The 19,406-nt window shown below is 34.4% G+C and overlaps 1 protein-coding gene across 1 annotated transcript; it reads left to right on the top strand.

Moving 5' to 3' along the window:
- Positions 1–5,898: 5,898 nt before the first annotated feature.
- Positions 5,899–10,655, top strand: LOC140973506 (uncharacterized). Its single transcript, XM_073436367.1, has 7 exons — positions 5,899–6,129; positions 6,987–7,075; positions 7,201–7,276; positions 7,780–7,829; positions 7,900–8,190; positions 9,644–9,682; positions 9,820–10,655. The coding sequence occupies exons 1-7, from the start codon at positions 5,976–5,978 to the stop codon at positions 9,994–9,996; spliced, it is 876 nt and encodes a 291-aa protein (XP_073292468.1). The 5' UTR covers positions 5,899–5,975; the 3' UTR covers positions 9,997–10,655.
- Positions 10,656–19,406: the final 8,751 nt, after the last annotated feature.

The raw sequence follows: 19,406 nt of genomic DNA, 5'->3' as shown, positions 1-19,406 counted from the left end.
ATTATATTAATAATATAATATAATATAATATAATATATACTATTTAACATTTTAAAGTCGGTGCATCCCTTTGGACCAGTCAAACGATCAAATTTTTCAAAACTCAAAACATGAAACTTCTATATCTTTGAGTTTTCTACGGTATATCCAAATATCAAATCATTTGGACTTAATATGGAAAAGATATGACACTAATTACCATTTTGTCTTTAAAATTAATTCATTATTTTTCAACTTATTTACGAAAATGCCATCGAAATAAATTGAATATTTTTCAACTTATTTACCAAAATGCCATCAAAGCTATTTTATCAGTGTTTAGTCTCGGGGTCTCACATATTACGTGCATAAAAATATAAAATGTTTATTTTTGAGATATATGTGATATGTCTTGTGGCCACCTTACGCTTATGGGTTTCGAAGTCGGTAGGCGCAACCGAGGACCTCTCCACCCGGTGACTTACGACCGGTTTATGATTATGTATGGGTACGGACATCCAGTCCAAGGGCTGTGATTGATCTCTACCGCCCAGTATACTGTGGTTTAGTCTGATCAGGCGCTTACGTTATGTTATGGGCCACTTGCTTAGAACATTATCTCTACTAGAAAATTATGATATGATATGACAGAGCTCGATGGAGCAAAGCTTTTACGTATGATTTTCAGATATGCACGAAGATATAATTACTCATGATACGATTTTCACCATACGCTTTACGATACCATATTTTTACGTTGCATGCGAATTTATTGTATATTTACTTGTTATTCACGATATATACATGTTGAGTCTTTAGACTCACTATACTTGATTGTTGTAGGTACCGATGAGGTCGAGACGGAGGGCGTAGATCAGTGAGCTATCTTGGGGCAGCAGTAGTATACCCGAGGACCTCATGTTTTAGTTTATGCATTTTTATTATGTTTAAACTCAGTTTTAATATTATGTTTAAACTCAGTTTTAATATGTTGGATTATTTTTAAGTTGTTATTTGAAACAATATTTTCTTTCGCTGTTATTTTAAAGTTGAAATTATTTACATGTTTATTTTGAAGCAAGGTATTTATTTATTTAGAAAAATTTTAATAATTCCGCAAAAATATGAATACGAAATACGGGCCTTTTCATGTTGTGTGTGGTGTGCGTGAGTTTAAAGGTTTTGGGGTAGGGTTTAGGGCTTTTTATTTGTTAATTACATCATGTGTGCAAGCTTATGCCCATTAATATGGTATAATAGGCCCATTAAACTCATTAAGTAATATTTAAAATATTTTGTTTAGGAAATGTTGGGTGCAATAATTGTCCTTGCTTGGTAGAGCGATCGAACCGTGGTACTTGAGTTGCTGTGCGGTTTAAAAGATTTGAGTTGCACCATTATCACCAGCTATAGCTTTTGGTAAAGCGGCAAGTGCTCGGTCCTACAATTGGTATTAGAGCCAAGGTCACGGGTTCGATTTCCATTGATTGCAAAGAGTGCAATTATTGGGAGGGAGATTGTTGGGTGCAATAATTGTTCTTGCTTGGTAGAGCGATCGAACCGTGGTGCTTGAGTTGCTGTGCGGTTTAAAAAGATTTGAGTTGCACCATTACCACCAGCTATAGCTTTTGGTAAAGCGGCAAGCGCTCAGTCCTACAGGAAAGTTTGTGAAATTACTAGCCAAGTTCTCAAAAAGCCCATGTTTTCGTTGAAAAACGAATACCGTTTAAAAATACGACTCGACGTATAAAAACACCTCAAAATACCCCATTTTCCAAAATACCATATAATATATACCATATTTTTAATAATTAAAAGTAATCATTTAATAAAAATATTTTCTCTTTTTCAGCCATCGGTCTCCGTTCCTCGATCGCGTCTCGAATACCTTTAAAACACGATTTTATGCATTCTAAAATAAAACTACATTTTAAACATGTTAACATGCATATTATAATTAATTCATGCCACTAAAATCATTTAATTAGTCATTTTCTATTTTCCCTAGATTTTCATGCAGTTGGATTACGTCATTGTATTTTGGACCTTACACACCCTTTCTTAAATTTATTGAACTCAAGGTATGCTAAGGCTTTAAATCCAAATATTAGCATTTATGCAGTTCAAATTAAGAGATCTTAGAACCAAGATTTATTAACGACTTCTATCTTGGGTAATACACTTAATTTTTAAACCTTATCTCAATCTCATAATAATATTAGTCTAAGATCCTTTAATCGAACATCTATCTTACGGAACCAAACTAACATAACTTAACTATTTACAAGTATATCCCAAATATAAAATTGTTGCAAATCTTAAATTTCGAGTAACGTTAATCCATAAAACCCAAATATACAATATTGATATTTTTCCTATATAATAAAACCCTTCTAGCACCAATTACATGCTTAAACTATTTTCTTCTCAATTACTATATAATTGAGGCCTAAGACACTTGGACTTTCCTTATTGAAAAGAATGTCGCATTCTGACGTATCCTTAATGCTTAATTAATACTAGCGTATAAAACTTAGTAAGTTATCACATGTTAGTGTTATACTAACTCTAATAATTCAACTTCACTTGAAATCCGTAGAATTCTAGAATCCACATATCAATATTTTTGATTTCTTACTCGATAAAAATCTTCATATTCGTTCATTGGTAACCCATGTTGAACACAACTTATTTCTTTTTGTCTTTATTTCACCCAAAAATTTTATCTGAACACCTATCACATAAAATAAAAATTCAAACTTACACAATTCAAATACGCATATCCACTTAATCCCAATTTTCTTAATGACTTTCAAAAATTTTTCAAGTGCTTTTATTCCTTATAAATCATAATATCTAAATGTTCATGAGTATACCATATATACTTACTTTCAAATATCATGATATTATTAGACTTTTAAGAACAAACATTTTTAATTTCCCCAAGACATGGTGTCTATCTTACTTCTTACATATGCCTCTCAATTAACCTAACCACCAATCATGCCCAAATTTTTTTAAAAAAATTTAACTCTAACAAATGTATAATTTTAACTCTTAAGAACATGACTAAAACTTATGATACATCAAACCTAGGTTCCCAAAAATATGTTAATTTAATGTCTAATCCTATAACTTAACTAATTGATCAACTTTAACTTAAATTGTCGTCACTCTAAATTCTTAATTTGCTACAACATTATTCCACTAACTCTTAGATTTTCAAGCCTAATATTGATTCATCCTACAATGCCCTTGATGACCATTTCTTATAACATTATAACTCAGATATTTCAAGGTTCTAAATATCCCATCAAGCCTAAATCATCGAAAATTCCTATCATTAAAACCATTCAATTCTTACTTATTGCTAAACCAGTCCCCAAATTTCTTAACAATTACAAAATTAATTCCTAATTTCCTCGAGGATTATCCAATTGGTCCTAAATTTCGAAAGTTTTATAATTATCAATAAGTCCTTGGCATTCTTAATTCCATTTCATAGGTTTCCCATAACATAAAGTTCAATCATCTTAAGCTTATTAAACCCAAAATCAATTCTCATAACCAATCTAACATTTCCATCAATACCTAAAATCCCAAATTATACATTTTTATACTTCTGAAAATCGTCGCATTCTTCAAATCATTATTCTTTATATGAAATTCTCAAAAATTAACTCAACTAGTAGTCACGAATCATCATTATTTTCTTAGAAAATCTACATAGCATTCATAATCTTCATGACTAACTTATGACCTAAAAAGTAGAAAATAAGTACTACTAACCAAAAATCAATATAGTCAAATCATTTTCAGTCCTTTTCTAACGTCCAATTCCACCACAAAGCCAACATGCATGAAAATCATATAATTTCTCATTTCATTTCGTAACATGCATATAGCATATAAACATGCACTGTAAAACGTGTATCATGTAAACATGCAGGTGATGGCATACTGAATAAAAATACATACAGTTAATTAAATCATAAAATGAAATCAATCTCCTAGTCTACTGATTTAAAAAAAAACTCGAATAGATAACAAAGTCTGATAAATCAACAACGTATAACAAGATTAAAAAACATTTAACCATATTTCTTAAACCCATGTCTGATAAACGTAATATGCGTAAGAAATGCAAGGTTCTCGGGTTTTCACGTGCACCCACAGCTCAGCCTACTCAGTCTTAAACACCTCCAGTCTCTTCAACCGTATGGTCAACTACATCAATCACACCTAGTGAGTCTAAAAACTCAACACACCTGAACCGATATAACAAGTACATATACATATCATGCAGCAATGAAAAGTACAGTAATTAAAATACCTTTCATGGTCTTAAAAGCATTAGTTTAAGCATAACGTGTCAAAGCAGAAACGTGTCCCAAAACATATATCATCATATAAACATTTACGTTTTCATTTTCTTTATTTGAATTCCGTTCATTAGTTGTGAAACGTCCACTACTCGTTTTCTTAAAACGTGCTAGGAAAAAAAATTCTCCTTAATCTCCATAATTCAAAATATACATATATATACTTTAAAATACATTGACACCATTTTGAAAATAAAACAACCAACTATTATTTTAAAAATCAAGGAAATAGTTTAAATATAAAACCAAACCTAAAAAACAATAATTCGAAAAATATAGCCCATACTATAACCTCTTCAAAACCACTCATAAACATAAATAAATTGAACTTTTATATACTCTATATATGTTTAGTGGGATTCAACATGGATTTTGGTAGAGTTTTAAAAAGTCATGTGGTATTCAAACTTGACTAAGGGGATATATTTGTTTCCTATATATTACATGACTATTTATATTTTTTTTGTAATTTTCAAAGATTATGTATATTATTCATTAGTTAATTAACTTTACAAATATGATTTGATAGGTAAATATTTTTTAGTGGATGGTGGATATCCAAATCGACGTCAATTCTTGGCTCTTTTTCGAGGTGTACGTTATCATCTTCAAGAATTCACAGGTCAAGGTCGTCACCTTGAAAATGCTAAAGAGTTGTTCAATCTTTGTCATGCTTCTTTGATGAATGTTATAGAGCGGACATTTAGTATATTTAAATCACGATTCAAAATATTAAAGATGACTCCTCCATTTCCATATACGACCCAAACAGAGCTTGTATTGGGTTGGGCTGGATTACACAATTTTCTTCGAAAGGAGTGTCGATGTGATGAATTTCAAATTGAACCAGATAATGAAGCTCAATTGTCTTCATCGGCACAAGTTTATGAAGATGACAACTTTGATCAGTTATTTGATACTCAAGAACAACAACGAGCAAAAGCTAATGCAGGGAGGGATACCATAACCAATGGAATGTGGAGCGATGTTGATCAAATTGTCAATAATGATTAGATTTTTTTTTATATAAAAGTCTACTTATTATTTTGATTGTTCATTTAATAAAGTTTTATTATGAACTTATAAAAATATTATGCATTAATATGTTGAATTGACATAAAAAATTGAAATTTTGATTTCAATAAATTGGATAGTTCATTTGTCGTTTTTCACAAATTAAATTTATTTAACATTTAAGTAAGTAAAATTCATTTACATTTTCATAAATAAAAAAAATTTGAAATTGAAGAAGTTATACATGTCCAATAATTATTTTAAAAAAATTAATAAAAAAATAAATCATAATTATAAATTACAAAATTTTTATAATTCTATGAAAAACTTTACAAAAATTTATAAAAATCTTGAAAAAAAATCTATAAGATTCTATGAAATATGTTTACAATACTATGAGATTCTATAAAAATCAATCAAAATCCATCGACTCCACAAAAATCCATATTTTAAAACAAAACATTAAAAATCTTTAAAAATATAGAATTAATACACCCCTTAAATTTTTTTTGCTAGATCTTGTTCACTGCTTTCGCTTCATTGAAAAACCCTCGAAAGAAATAATAAAATAATTCAAGAACCCTCAAGATCGAGGGATAAATGGAGAGCAGTAGTGGAAGAGGTGTAATATATACGAAAGAGAAGAGAGATATGAGCTTTGAAAGTCCCTTTACATTGAAAGTGGGTCAAGTTTTCACTGGGTTTGGCATTGGCTGTGGCATTGGTATTGGCATCGGCCGCCCTTTAAATTTAGGTGGGTTTTCTATTCTATGTATATAAAGACTCTTGCTTTATAGCAACATCGGGATCTTTTGGTGCGAAGTGAACGTTTTGTTTAAGACCAAGAATGTGAATACACCATCATGAATATGGGATGGTATCCGCTGGTGTTTGTTAATTGCTATATTTGTAAAGTACATGGAATTTTTTAGAAAGTTGAAATATTTGAATTCGTCTGCTATGAGTATAATTGTTTGAAATTTTGGGAGCTCTGCATTTAAATTGATCGGTTTTGGATTTTGTGGGTTTATCATATTTGAGAGATTGGCGTGAATTGTGTTTCGTTGTCACCTCATGTGTATAAAAGTGCTCTTTTTAATTCGGATGCTATACGTTCAAATTATTGGTAATTGGTAATAATCGTTTACATCTCTTCTTGTTCTAATATATTTCTAAATTTACCATTAAACTACTCTTCTAAAACCCCACTTGAAACCTCATCTATACATTTGGGTTATATCTTTACATTTTGATAATAGATCGATGTCATTGAGCTGCTATACTTTTGGATACCAAAAGTTTACGTGGAAATCGATTTACTGTTTCCTCAATGGGTAAATTGCATGATCTACACAAATCACAAAAAATTATAGTTAAAATTCTATTAAAAATTGTGTGCCGGTGTCTTCCACAATATTGCTACATGTTGAGGGTCATTTTTAGAAGAAAGATAAGGACTTCAAACAGATGCCATTTTATCCATTTCTTATCGCAAGGATTCATCAGTCCGCTCCAAAGATTTTACCGATCAGATATTGCTTCAATAAGTCTATCCTTTTCAAGAGCAAACTGATGCTATATTAATCATCAAACTTTTGATTGTGTCATCAGGTTCAGTACCGGTGCTGAACCAAGTTATGGTTGCTGCAAGGGGTGCAACAGATGCTTTTTCTGGTGTGCAAAGACATGTCAATAGTTCTGTACGTCTCTCTGATATATTTGGTTTGGATTCTTTTGTTGCTTTTTGTCAAAGCTCTAACCGAGGGTGAGCTAACCCCAAAACCCGTCCTCCAAAGTTTGGTTTGCTTATTTTTCTTATGTTTAGTTGAGGAAAGTGGGTGCAAAGAACATTCAAGCGGGAATCGGTTGTGGAATAGGTTTTGGCCATGGCTTTGGAGTTGGTAGATTCAATTCTTTGATATACTTGCCCTTTTAGCCAGTTAACTACTATTACTTGATATTTGCTATTCAAACTTGTCTTGCTCTATACCGAGATTCTCTTTGCCGTAGTATTTTTATCACCAACAATGTCTATAAAATCTAGAAGAGTTATTTAAAGTTGACTTAGGTTTAAAAAACGAGTCAATACGGAACATAATTCTTTAATTATCTAGTTACCTCTATTCTATGTTGAATTGTAATTTGATTTAAGAAAGAAATTTGAAGATATGGATTTAAAGTCTCTCAAGAAATCAGAAATTTGAAAAAAAATTACTATCATTGCAAAAATTTACATTAGAAATCAAATGATTCTGTATTAGCCAAACAAATGGAGTGTGTTTATGGTGCCAGTTTGAAATTCTTTCTTTTCCAATCCTCTTAACGGACAGGCTGCCAGATAATTGATCACAGCTCGTGGCTATTGCTGATTACTTATATAATAAAAACCTTTCACGAAATGCAGGTCTTGCTGTGAAGCCCCGTGTGGTGCATCAGATACAGTCACACCTTTTTGTATGTATTTATATTGTTTGCCGTTTGTTCCATCATTGTCCAAATCTATCTTTACATCCTAATTTATCAGCAAGCAGTCACACATGTAATGGAAAAACTTGGAATCGCTTCCACTTTACCAATCAATCAAGGACTTCTCCCAGAATCTTTTCAGACTAGCACAAGAACGATCAAGGATTCAGTTTCAAGCAGTTCGTTTCAAGACAACGTCCAGGATGGAAAAACAAGCATTTTTTTGGAAGGAACTTTAGTACCAAAAAATGATGTAGTAAAGACACAACACGGTAGCCGGACTGAAATGACCATAAACAACTTTTTGAAAAACCCGATTCTGAAAGAGGATATGGACCGACATGAACAAGTATGTAGAATGAATTTTTATTTTTTTTGTTATTGTATTTGCTTTGCTTCGTTCTTAAACTTTTTTCAGAACTATGGGTAATTTTTCATTTCATATGAAGTCATCTATGTATAAGTAATTTGGTGTGTCATGCATTTGATTTCCAACAACAGTTGTATTTAATTTAAGATTAACTAGATGAATCAGAGTTTAGATCTAGTTTTTAGTTCATCACTGTTAGATCTACAGACCAGCGGACCAAGCTGTGGCTGTCACCCAATTTAAATAGAAAAATTCAAATTTTATATATCACCGACTGCATTACTAGGTCCACTCTGAGAATAACTTATCAAAATACAAATATCCTACCAATAAATTAAAATTAGTAGTTCATGAAAGTCAACATGATTTCTCTGGTCGTACAATAGATTCTGCTTCTGACTCCTTTCTAGTTATTATTTTACGATTGAACGAATACAAATTGCTATGCTCAATGATCCTTGCAATATAGGAAATACAGAGGTGCCACATGTGCGTAGTATACAAATGGTTGTCTATTTGTTCCGACTTTAACTCAACGGTTGTAGAAAGCTAAGGAAACCTGTAGCTTTTGAGCTCTGACATTGACTTTTCTAAATCATCCTCTAGATTTCTCATTGACCGAAAAGAGATAAATGCTGATAGTTAGGACTGAAAAAGTAGGAATCTTTCCTAGAGAAAGACATTTTTTTTATTTGAATAAACGAATGAACAAACTAGGAATGCTAAATTTATAGGGAACTTTGAAAATCATGCTGGGAAAATGTGAGTAGTTTGTACTGATTGAAATTGGAAAAAAGCTGTGGATAATGCTAAGTTGCTCTTCAGATTGCTGAAATAATGTATTCTTTGTTGATTCAAGTGTGTAAAAATCTTTCTTTATGTTTCTTTGCTTCTTTTATTTGGCTGAGCACCATCCTTGTGTCTCTTATCTGCATAGAAACTCTTAAGTTATTGGGCCAACCCTATCAGCTTCTCCTATTTACTTTTCCATTAATTAATCAATCAGAAAATTAAAATAATCAATTGATAATTAATCAGTTATGGGCTAATGGGTTTGCACATGGGGCCCGATTTCATTAGACATCCATATTATATTAGGCTTCTATTTTCATATCCAACCTCTCATTTTCCATTGGGATGATTATAAAAATATAATTGGACGGCTAAAAATAAATATTTGGTCTCAAACACTATGCGACGTGTATTCTGTGCTTCAACAAAGAAATGCTGAGAGTTGGGCATATAGGTGTCACTACAGTGACATTTCAATTGATGACTATGATTGGTGCATCAGAAGTATTTGTTCTTCCACCTATTGTTGTGCTGGATACTAATATCTTTTCTTTTTTCACTTGAGTATTATGTTTGAACTTTGTTTCTTTTATCATATGTTGTAACATATATAAAGAAAAGGATGTTATTTGCACTGCAGGTCGAGTCTTTGCAGCTGGAAAACAACATGCTTCAGATGGTACCAACTTCATTATTGTAGAAATAAATTTAATTAAATCGATGGAATTAATGGTTGCATTTTGTCCAAGATATTTTCTAGAATATATATCTCTTCTAGTGGTGATATTCTTAACTCCCATATTCTTGTGCATTCAGGTGCTGAAACATCAGCTACTCATAGAGGAGCTGATGCAAGAGAGCAAGAAGCTTCACCAGATATTGGTAAAAGAGTTGAAAGTTGATCCGAGCAAATTCCAATCGAGCTTCGCGAGTAGTAGTAAGCCCTCATGTACTGAATGTTTTGAATGCCGTAGAAAACAAAGAAGAAGATGAAACTTAATACATTACTTTCGACATTAATCAATCAAAAAAACCCGAATTTTTTTTATGGGATTTCCAATGTTCATATTAGTTGTTGGAATCTTTTCTGAAACCGCGTATATCTTTTATTTTTTCTGGTTCTTGAAGAATATATGGCATAGGGGATTTTTCGAAGTGTTGGATTTCTGTCGGCATCATTTGCCATGATTGTCAACTGTGGCTTTGTGATAAAAAATTATGCTTGATGCGATTTTAATCTTATTAGGGTGGAGTTCCCACATAACCATCATTTTTTACTTTGGTATGTTGACTGTCACTGGGTCTTGTAGTTGATACTAGAGCCAATATCATGAATTAGATCCTAGAAATTGTTGTAACAATTGCTGTTGGGGGATTATTCGGTCGCATTGTGAGCAATAACACGTAAGCTGCCCTTTGTCACTATTAACAGTACGACAGTTGAAGCATGCCACTTGAGTTTCCCTAATAGCATTGTTTTTAACTTTGCTCATTGCTTCGATTTGTTGTTAGCTTTCAGATAAATTTCTACACTTTCGAGTAGAATTTGGAAAAACGCAACCAAAAAAGCCAACGTGGTGCCAGCTAAAAAGATAAAATATCAGGACATGAAAATTTCTTCTAAGTTGTCATCATTCGGAAATAATTTGAAAGTTCCTGTTGGTGCATCGTATTCTCGCACCCAAAACACAGCGGAAGTTTAAAATTTTGTTCTTGGGCGTCGTGTGTTTAAAACATTCATAGGACGTTTAGGATTATACTTTTGCGTTCTAAACGCTGGACTCCAAACTATTCCGGTTTGAGGCGGATATAGCCTTTCTTGTAATTTCCTACGAACGGTTTTTCTCCTTTGATCACCTAATTAGGTCTACGATCGAAAGCTATATTCCTCGCTTGGATTGCACTAGAAATCGCAAACGATTTATGTGTTGAGATTGTACATTTCGAATTTCTAAAATTCTGTGACGGTGTAGCGTCGGCGGCGCGGTGGTGGAGGGAAAAATCACTTGGCCAAAATTTTCCCAATCTTTTGAAAGTATGGCCGAGAGATCATTGTTCATAAACATGGATTTTGGCTACTTGATTGTTAACCAATAATTAACAATTAATTATTGATTTTAATCAACAATTAAACAAATCAATTTGCCAAAATTCCTTCCCACAATTTTATGTGTTAGCCGTGACTTTCAAGGAAGAAAAGTGTAGAACTCGAAAATCAGATTACGTATAAGCCATGCATAATTGCTACTATTTAAATTAAAAATAAATTTTATAAATATATGAAGTTTTTTATTTATTTTAAAGGTAGATGTTTAGTTATATTTTTTCAGGATAAATACGCGAGGTCGGACCGGAGTTTGGAGATTAGAGATAAGATTAATAATAAGGAGATATTCCTAAATTTAATTTAAGTCAAGGAATAATTTAATTTAAAGAAATAGAATGTTTTAGAATTTATTTAATTAATTAGAGCTAAGTTGGTAAATAAATTCTTTTAGGTTCAATATTTAATTAAAGCTTAAATAAAATATGTAAACAAATGAGGGTGAATTAATAAAGGTCAAATATATTCAAGAAATTTAAACATAGCATTTAAACATTTAAATTTGAGGTCATGTATGCTATGCAAGATTTTATCCTAAATGGAATTGTTAATTCACTAGAAAATAAAATGGGGGTTATTAAACCTTAAGCATTTAAAATTTGAAACTAAAACAATATTATACCATGCCAAAAAAAAATAGTAATAAGTTTCGGTCAAGCCATTTTGAAGGTGTGATAACTCCTCATTCACATAATTTCCTTCAACTAATTACCCAGTAAACCAACGGGAACATGCAGCAAAAATAAGAGTAAATCAACGGCAGCAAAGGAATTGAGAAGCCATTTCAAACAATCCCACTTTTTGACTTGTAACTCCCAAACTAAAGGCATATAATGACACCTTTAACACCCCTTGAACATTCACCTTCATCACCTACATTTCCTATACCCCTTATCTTCGAAATTAGCAGGAAACCAGAAGCTTAGGATCGTGAATTCAGCAGCAGAAACAAAGAAAGAAATCTAACTTCGTTTCGTCGCGTCGTATTGTTGTTTTGATTTGTTTTTCTTCAAAACAAATTCCAGGCATGTATATGTTGTTCCTTTTCTCTTCAATCAAGTCCTATAAATATTTTAAATAATGATATATTCAAAATTCAAGCAGCAACTCGAAATTTTGACAGCAACATTCAAATAAATTCTGTACAGCCTTCTCGGCTCTTTTGCTTTGTGCTTCACGGTTTTACATGTTTATATTGTTACAGGGAGTTGCTCGATTCCAGGCCATCATGGCTGCTTCTAGGAATTTTTTAGAGTGTGTTAGGGAGTTATTGTTTCACTGATTTGGGTCCAAAGCTTTCAAACAAAAGCATGACAGCAAATGTTTTCCCACAAGCCACAGATTGGGTCACGATTTTCTGTCATTGAGTTGTTTAAGGGCTGTTCGAATCCTGGCTGTCCTAAGGGCTGTAGCCATGATTAGAACTCTCCCTTAACATGTATAAGACGTGACCAAGGTGTCCTTTCAAGTTTTGGTTCATGGTTCCCTCAAAACATTTAAGCAACAATACAAGAACATATTTCGGTTTTTCCATTTCCTGTGTGAGTGTGTTTCGGTTTTGGGGTGTGGATTGGATTATGGTTAGCTCCTAGCCCGTAGCCATGGTTCATACAACACTCCATCATGTCTAGATCAAGCCACGGTCGATTAAATGGCCACTGGAACGACACAAGACGATCAAATATTTCATTACATCACACTACACCCCAAAGGGTGCTATCGGGTGGGAGCTGTGAGTGTCTTAGGTAGTGGCTTGGTTTGTGATTGACTTTTAGCTCTTAGCCATGGACCAAGCCATGACTTAGGATGTTGGTAAGAGTCCTTGGGCGGTGGTTCAAGCCCCTGGCCATTATTTTCAGAGTTTGCTCCACAAACAAGCCAGCTGCCGCTGCTGTATTTTCTGCTTTTGACAGCAACAATGGGTCACGGTTTTGGTGATTGTTTGAGTTCTTGGTTGGATTTTAGCCCATGGCCTTGGATTGGACAGTACCTCAATGAGTTAAGAAAGTCGTGTTTTTGGCCGTTCGTGATTTGGTCGAGTTTAGAGGTCGTACGAGAATTTACGGTGAAAGGTGCCAAAATGACTCTCGAAAGAGTGTTTTATGTTTTTGTGTTCCATTCAACTATTTTCGTGTTTTACAGTCCTTGTGCATATTTTTCAGTTTGTTTGGGGTATTTTTAATCATGGTTAAACGTTGGTGTAAGGTTGGTTCGGGTTGGTACGATACCATGATTAAAAATCAAGTGGTTGGGCCTAATAGTCTTATTTTGATTCTATTGTTGAGTTTTGGTTCTATTGTCAAGTTTAAGTCAAGATAATATTATTTGAACGTGTCACATATTAGAGTTAAGTCGCAGCAAGCCTGGGAACGATTCAACTCATCCGGTAAAAATAAGGTTATAATTATTACGTGCATAAAAATATAAAATGTTTATTTTTGAGATATATGCTATATGTCTTGTGGCCACCTTACGTATATGGGTTTGGAAGTCGGTAGGCGCAACCGAGGACCTCTCCACCCGGTGACTTACGACCGGTTTATGATTATGTATGGGTACGGACATCCAGTCCAAGGGCTGTGATTGATCCCTACCGCCCAGTATACTGTGGTTTAGTCTGATCAGGCGCTCACGTTATGTTATGGGCCACTTGCTTAGAAACATTATCTCTACCATAAAATTATGATATGTTATGACAGAGCTCTATTGAGCAAAGTTTTTACGTATGATTTTCATATATGCACGTAGTTATAATTATTCATGCTGCGATTTTCACCGTATGCTTTACGATAGTTTATTTTTACGTTGCATGCGATTTTATGATATATTTACTTGTTATTCACGATATATACATGTCGAGTCTTTAGACTCACTAAACTTGATTGTTGTAGGTATTGATGAGGTCGAGACCGCGGGCGGAGACCAGTGAGCGATCTTGGGACAACAGTAGTAAACCCGAGGACCTCATGATTTAATTTATGCACCTTTTATCATTCAAACTTGATTTTAACATGTTGGATTATTTTTAAAGTGTTGTTTGAAATACAATGTTGACTTCCGCTGTTATTTTAAAGTTAAAATTATTTACATGTTTATTTTATAAATTGAGCAAGTTATTTATTTATTTAGAAAAATTTTAATAATTCCGCAAATTTATGAATACGAAATACAGGCCTTTACAAAAAGGAAGGAATTTTCTTGTGTTTTGTGTGAAGAATAATGGTGGTTAATTATGAGTCCTAGTGGTGTATATATAGAGTGAGACTCCTAATCTAATTAGGAGTCCTTCTCCCACAAGGACTCTAATAATTTCATTATATTAAAACTCTCATATATATAATTAATATATAATATATTTATTAACTTTTAATAATACATGATATAATAATATAATCTACACATATTTTATATCACCATATAAAATATATACATGTATATGTGTATTAAATTAAATAACCATTATTTAATTTATAAACTAACTCCTTAGTTAATTTAATTTTAGACTCCTCTAAAATATTTATAAGAATTTATGTATGTTAGTAGTCACCACTACTAGCACAATCATTTAATTAGTAAATTCCAAATTTACCAAAAAAAATGATTCCGAACTCATTATAACCCCGATCAACGATCCGAAAGAACCGATGTACCAAAGATACAAATCTTGTTCATATAATGATAATCGAAAATTTCGAAGATCAAAATTTTCACTTACCATATTGGGCAGCTGCCAGTTTTAGTGAACTCATTCACAAAACAGGCAGTTCTACTCTCCTTACTTATTTAGCAATCATGCTAACTTCAATTTCTTCCATCCTATGGAATCAGCTCATAAACTCTTTTATAAGTTTCTTGTTTGATCTCCATCAAACTATAGTCACCAAATTCCAACTCCTTGAAATTTGACTATCTCAACGGGAACACGGAATCCGATACTTGTGTGACCCTCAATGGTTCAAGGATACAACTAGCTGTGGGTTCACATCCTCATGTGATTCAGAATAACGTTTATTCTTATTCTGGTTTACCCTAGTTAACCCCATTCTTTACATCAACACCTTGATCAAGAATGTCAGAATTCATTTCTGATTGCACACATCGGATCTTGGAAAGAGTGTCTAGTAGCATCGCTCCATGATCCCTCAGGTATCACTGATAGTGCCTGCAAGAACCTTTAGTCATGGTTAGCGTATAGTATGGTCCCTTCAACACATATATCCCGATCGAATCTGCAACCATTGGTATATCGAGAGTTGCATATGAATTCGATAACGATGCGATTTATCTTTGAGTACTAATAATGACATGGTATGTGCAATTAGGAAAACACCTTTCCATAAAGCATATTTCTTGCTCTGGCCAGAGACTCCTTGTACTATTAACTCATCAGATCACATAGGATATCTTCACCCATAGGTGAACGGTGAATCCCCGACCACAATGCATTTGCTCATACGTATTTCGAAACTACACCCAACCTCGTCACCTGATGACCCTCAATAGAGTCGGTAAACGGATTAAAGTGCTTGCTAGTACGTATAGCCTCTACATTGTCCCGGATCAAAGGACTAATGGTGTACAACCATAACTGCGGACTATTCCACTCGATAAATGGGAACCACTTGGACAGTATGAGGGAGGGTTGTTCAGTATATCATCATATGATCACCCATCTGTGTGAATGGACATCTCCATGCCCTCGCCAATGAAACATGGTGTTTACATCACATATGCTAGTCTCAAGCTCGAGCGACCTTTATCCTTGTTTTAGGCGGCTGATTCGACTAAGAACCTGTTTAGAATATACGGTACACTTCCTAATGAGTTTCATGATCTTACGTTAGGACGCAGACCTCATGGTACCTATTATATATTCAAGGACTTTATCTATGCAGCTTGCATGGGTATATAGATAAAGTATAATGCCATAATCGAATAAAATCGGAAAATATTTTTAAAATAAAGATCGTTTTACATTAGAGTCAATAAAATCGGAGCCACGAGTTGGCTTGCCGGGCACCTACTCTAACAATCTCCCACTTGCCCTATAGCCAACTACCCATAGATCTTAGAACCATTGCTTCGCGATGCTTCTCAAACAATGGTTCTGGCAGGGGCTTCGTCAGTGGATCAAAAACGTTATCTGCAGAGGCGACTCTCTTTAACGAAATGTCTCCTCTTACCACATTCTCTCGGATGATGTGGAACTTCCTCAGTATATGTTTGGATCGCTGATGAGACCTCGGTTCCTTGCTTGCTCAACGGTACCGGAGTTGTCACAGTAGACCGGGACTGGATCAACTGTTTGAGGAATGACACCCAACTCTTGGATGAAATTACTCATCCAAACACCCCTTTTGCTGCATCCGATGCAGCTACGTATTCGGTCTCAGTGGTTGAATCCGCTGTGGTGTCTTGCTTGGAACTCTTCCAAGAGACAACACCACCATTGAGCTTGAATACAAATCCAGTGGTCCATTTCGAATTATCCACATCTGATTGAAAGCTAGAATCAGTGTAACTTTCTAATTTTAGTTCTACACTCCCGTATACTAAGAACAAATTCTTAGTTCTTCTCAAGTACTTAAGAACGCCCTTCACTGCTTTCTAATGCAGTGAACCGAGATTCGACTGATATCTTCTTGCAAAACTCAGTGCATATGAAATATCAAGTTGAGTAGATATCATACCATACATAATACTGCCTATGGCAGACGCATATGGAATGCGGCTCATGGTTTCTATCTCTTTATCAGTCTTAGGGTACATAGACTTGGATAGATTCACACCGTGAGACATTGGGAGATTTCCTCTAATGGACTCCTCCATAGAGAATCTTCTCAGCTTGGTATCGATATATGTAGATTGGGTGAGCTCTAGCATTCTTTTGATCTATCCCTATAGATCTGTATTCCTAATACATATGATGCTTCACCCATATCCTTCATGGAGAACTTACCAGCTAACCACACTTTAGTTGACTGCAACATCCTACATCATTTCCAATGAGTAGTATGTCATCAACATAAAGCACTAGAAATGTCACTGCACTCCCACTAACCTTCTTGTATACACTAAGTTCCTCAGGATTTTTGGCAAAATCAAACTCTTTGATAGTGTCGTCAAATCTGAGGTTCCAGCTCCTCGATGCCTTCTTGAGTCCATAAATGGATCTCTGAAGTTTGCATACCTTATGCTCACTTCCTACTGATGCGAATCCTCCAGGTTGAGATATGTAAATCTCTTCCTTAATATCCCACCTAAGGAACGCTGTCTTCACATCCATATGCCATATTTCATAGTCATACCATGCTGCTATGGCTAGCATTATCCTAATGGACTTGAATATTGTGACGGGAGAAAAGGTTTCCTCATAGTCAACACCTTGTCTTTGAGTATATCCTTTTGCTACAAGTCTACCTTTGAAGGTCACCACTTCCCATTCGCTCCAAGTTTCTTTTTGTAAATCTATTTGCATCCTATGGGAACAATTCCCTTAGGTGGATCTACTAAGTACTATACTTGGTTTCGAATACATGGAGTCCATATCGGACTGCATGGCTTCAAGCCATCTAGATGAATCGGCATCATACAATGCTTTCTTGAAATTTCTTGGATCTCATCTAGGAATGGGCTCACCTTGGCCCTCTTCAAGAAGTAGGCTCAACCTATTAGGAGGCCTTGAGATCCTTTCGGATCTTCTAAGAGCTTGTGTTTCTTTGATTGGCTGTTGGGTGTGGGTTCAGCTATTTGTGTAGTAAGTGGCTCTCGAATCTCATCGAGTTCTATCATCCCTCCTTTTCTATCTAATAGAAAATCCTTCTCTAAGAAGGTGGCATTTTTTGAAACAAACACCTTTGTTTCACTGGGATAATAGAAGCAATATCCAATAGAGTTCTTTGGATATTCCACAAAGTAGCACAAATTGGCTCTTCTATCAAATTTGTCTCCCACTACCTGCTTCACGTAAACAGGGCATCCTCATATTCTTAGATAAGAATATTTGGGCGATTTTCCCATCCATATCTCATATGGAGTTTTATTCACTGTCTTTGCATGGACTTGATTCAACAATCTCGTCGCTGTTTCAAGCGCATATCCCCAAAGGGATGGCGACAACTCAGTGAATCTCATCATAAATCGAACCATGTCCATCTCGTCCGATTACAACGTTCTGACACACCATACAACTGGGGTGTGGCAGGTGGAGTTCACTGTGAGAGAATCTCATTCTCTTTAAGATAGTCTTGAAACTCAGTACTCAATTATTCTCTACCTCGATCTAATCGTAGTGTTTTAATAATTTTTCCTAACTGTTTCTTTACTTCTGCTCTGAATTTTTTGAACTTTTCAAAGGCTTCAGATTTGTATTTCATTAAATACACATACCCAAACCTCGAATGGTCATCGGTAAAGATGATGAAGTAGGAATGACCATATATCATGCTAACACTTAGCGGGCCACACACATCTATTTGGATCAAATCCAACAGATTATGTGCACGTTCCACTTTCCTTAGGAGAAAAGGAGCTTTGGTTATTTTTTCCTTTCAGACAGGACTCACATGTCTCTCAGAGAGTTTATGTCTGATTAGTCAAACATACCATCTCCCACTAGCTTGTGCATCCTTCTTTGGGAAATATGTCCTAGCCTAACGTGCCACAAATGTGCTTGGTTTAGACTATCTTGTTTTCTTTTTGTTGTTGTTTAAATCGTGTTTACTTGGACATTCACTTATCATTGCCAAAACATTTCTGGCCCAGATAATTTCTTATGTCCAGACTTCTTGCAGTGAACCAAACATGTTCTGACCTATCGAACTTTGTCAAATTCCAGGCCCACCACCTTCTCAATAGGCCTAATGATATGTACACCATCCTCATGGGCCATAGCCCCATCTTGTATGTATGTATTCATGAGCTCCTTGAAAGTTGTGTGCATCATTATACGAATTTCATGCACCATGCAACTCTCCATGTGCATTCGAATGTCAACAGCATTCAATATTTCCTCAAAACCGTCTCTAAAGTTCATTTGACATAGAAGTGAGCATATTACACTTTAGCTTGCATACTATGCTCCCACCATCTTGCACGCTTTGTCAGTTCAGCATGACTGATATTAGTGTGTATGCTATCCGAACTTAGAACAATTTTCCCAGCCAATCTTGAAGATTAGTGTTTGGTTAGCTAGTTTTAATAATTGAAATGGATCGCGTGACGAAATCATAAATATACTGATATGGAAACAGAATAAAAGTTACTGACTATTTTAAAATATTTTGTAAAACATAAAATA

This window comes from Primulina huaijiensis, chromosome 3, assembly GCF_012295235.1.
Source record: "Primulina huaijiensis isolate GDHJ02 chromosome 3, ASM1229523v2, whole genome shotgun sequence".
NCBI lineage: Eukaryota > Viridiplantae > Streptophyta > Magnoliopsida > Lamiales > Gesneriaceae > Primulina > Primulina huaijiensis.
The sequence above is the reverse complement of the archived record's forward strand: the minus strand, read 5'-3'. Positions and strand labels throughout refer to the sequence as shown.

Coding starts and splice junctions, on each gene's coding strand:
- LOC140973506 (XM_073436367.1), top strand. CDS start 5,976: ATGGAGAGCAGTAGTGGAAGAGGTGTAATATATACGAAAGAGAAGAGA. Junction 6,130..6,986: donor CGGCCGCCCTTTAAATTTAG/GTGGGTTTTCTA, acceptor TTGTGTCATCAG/GTTCAGTACCGGTGCTGAAC. Junction 7,830..7,899: donor AGATACAGTCACACCTTTTT/GTATGTATTTAT, acceptor CTAATTTATCAG/CAAGCAGTCACACATGTAAT.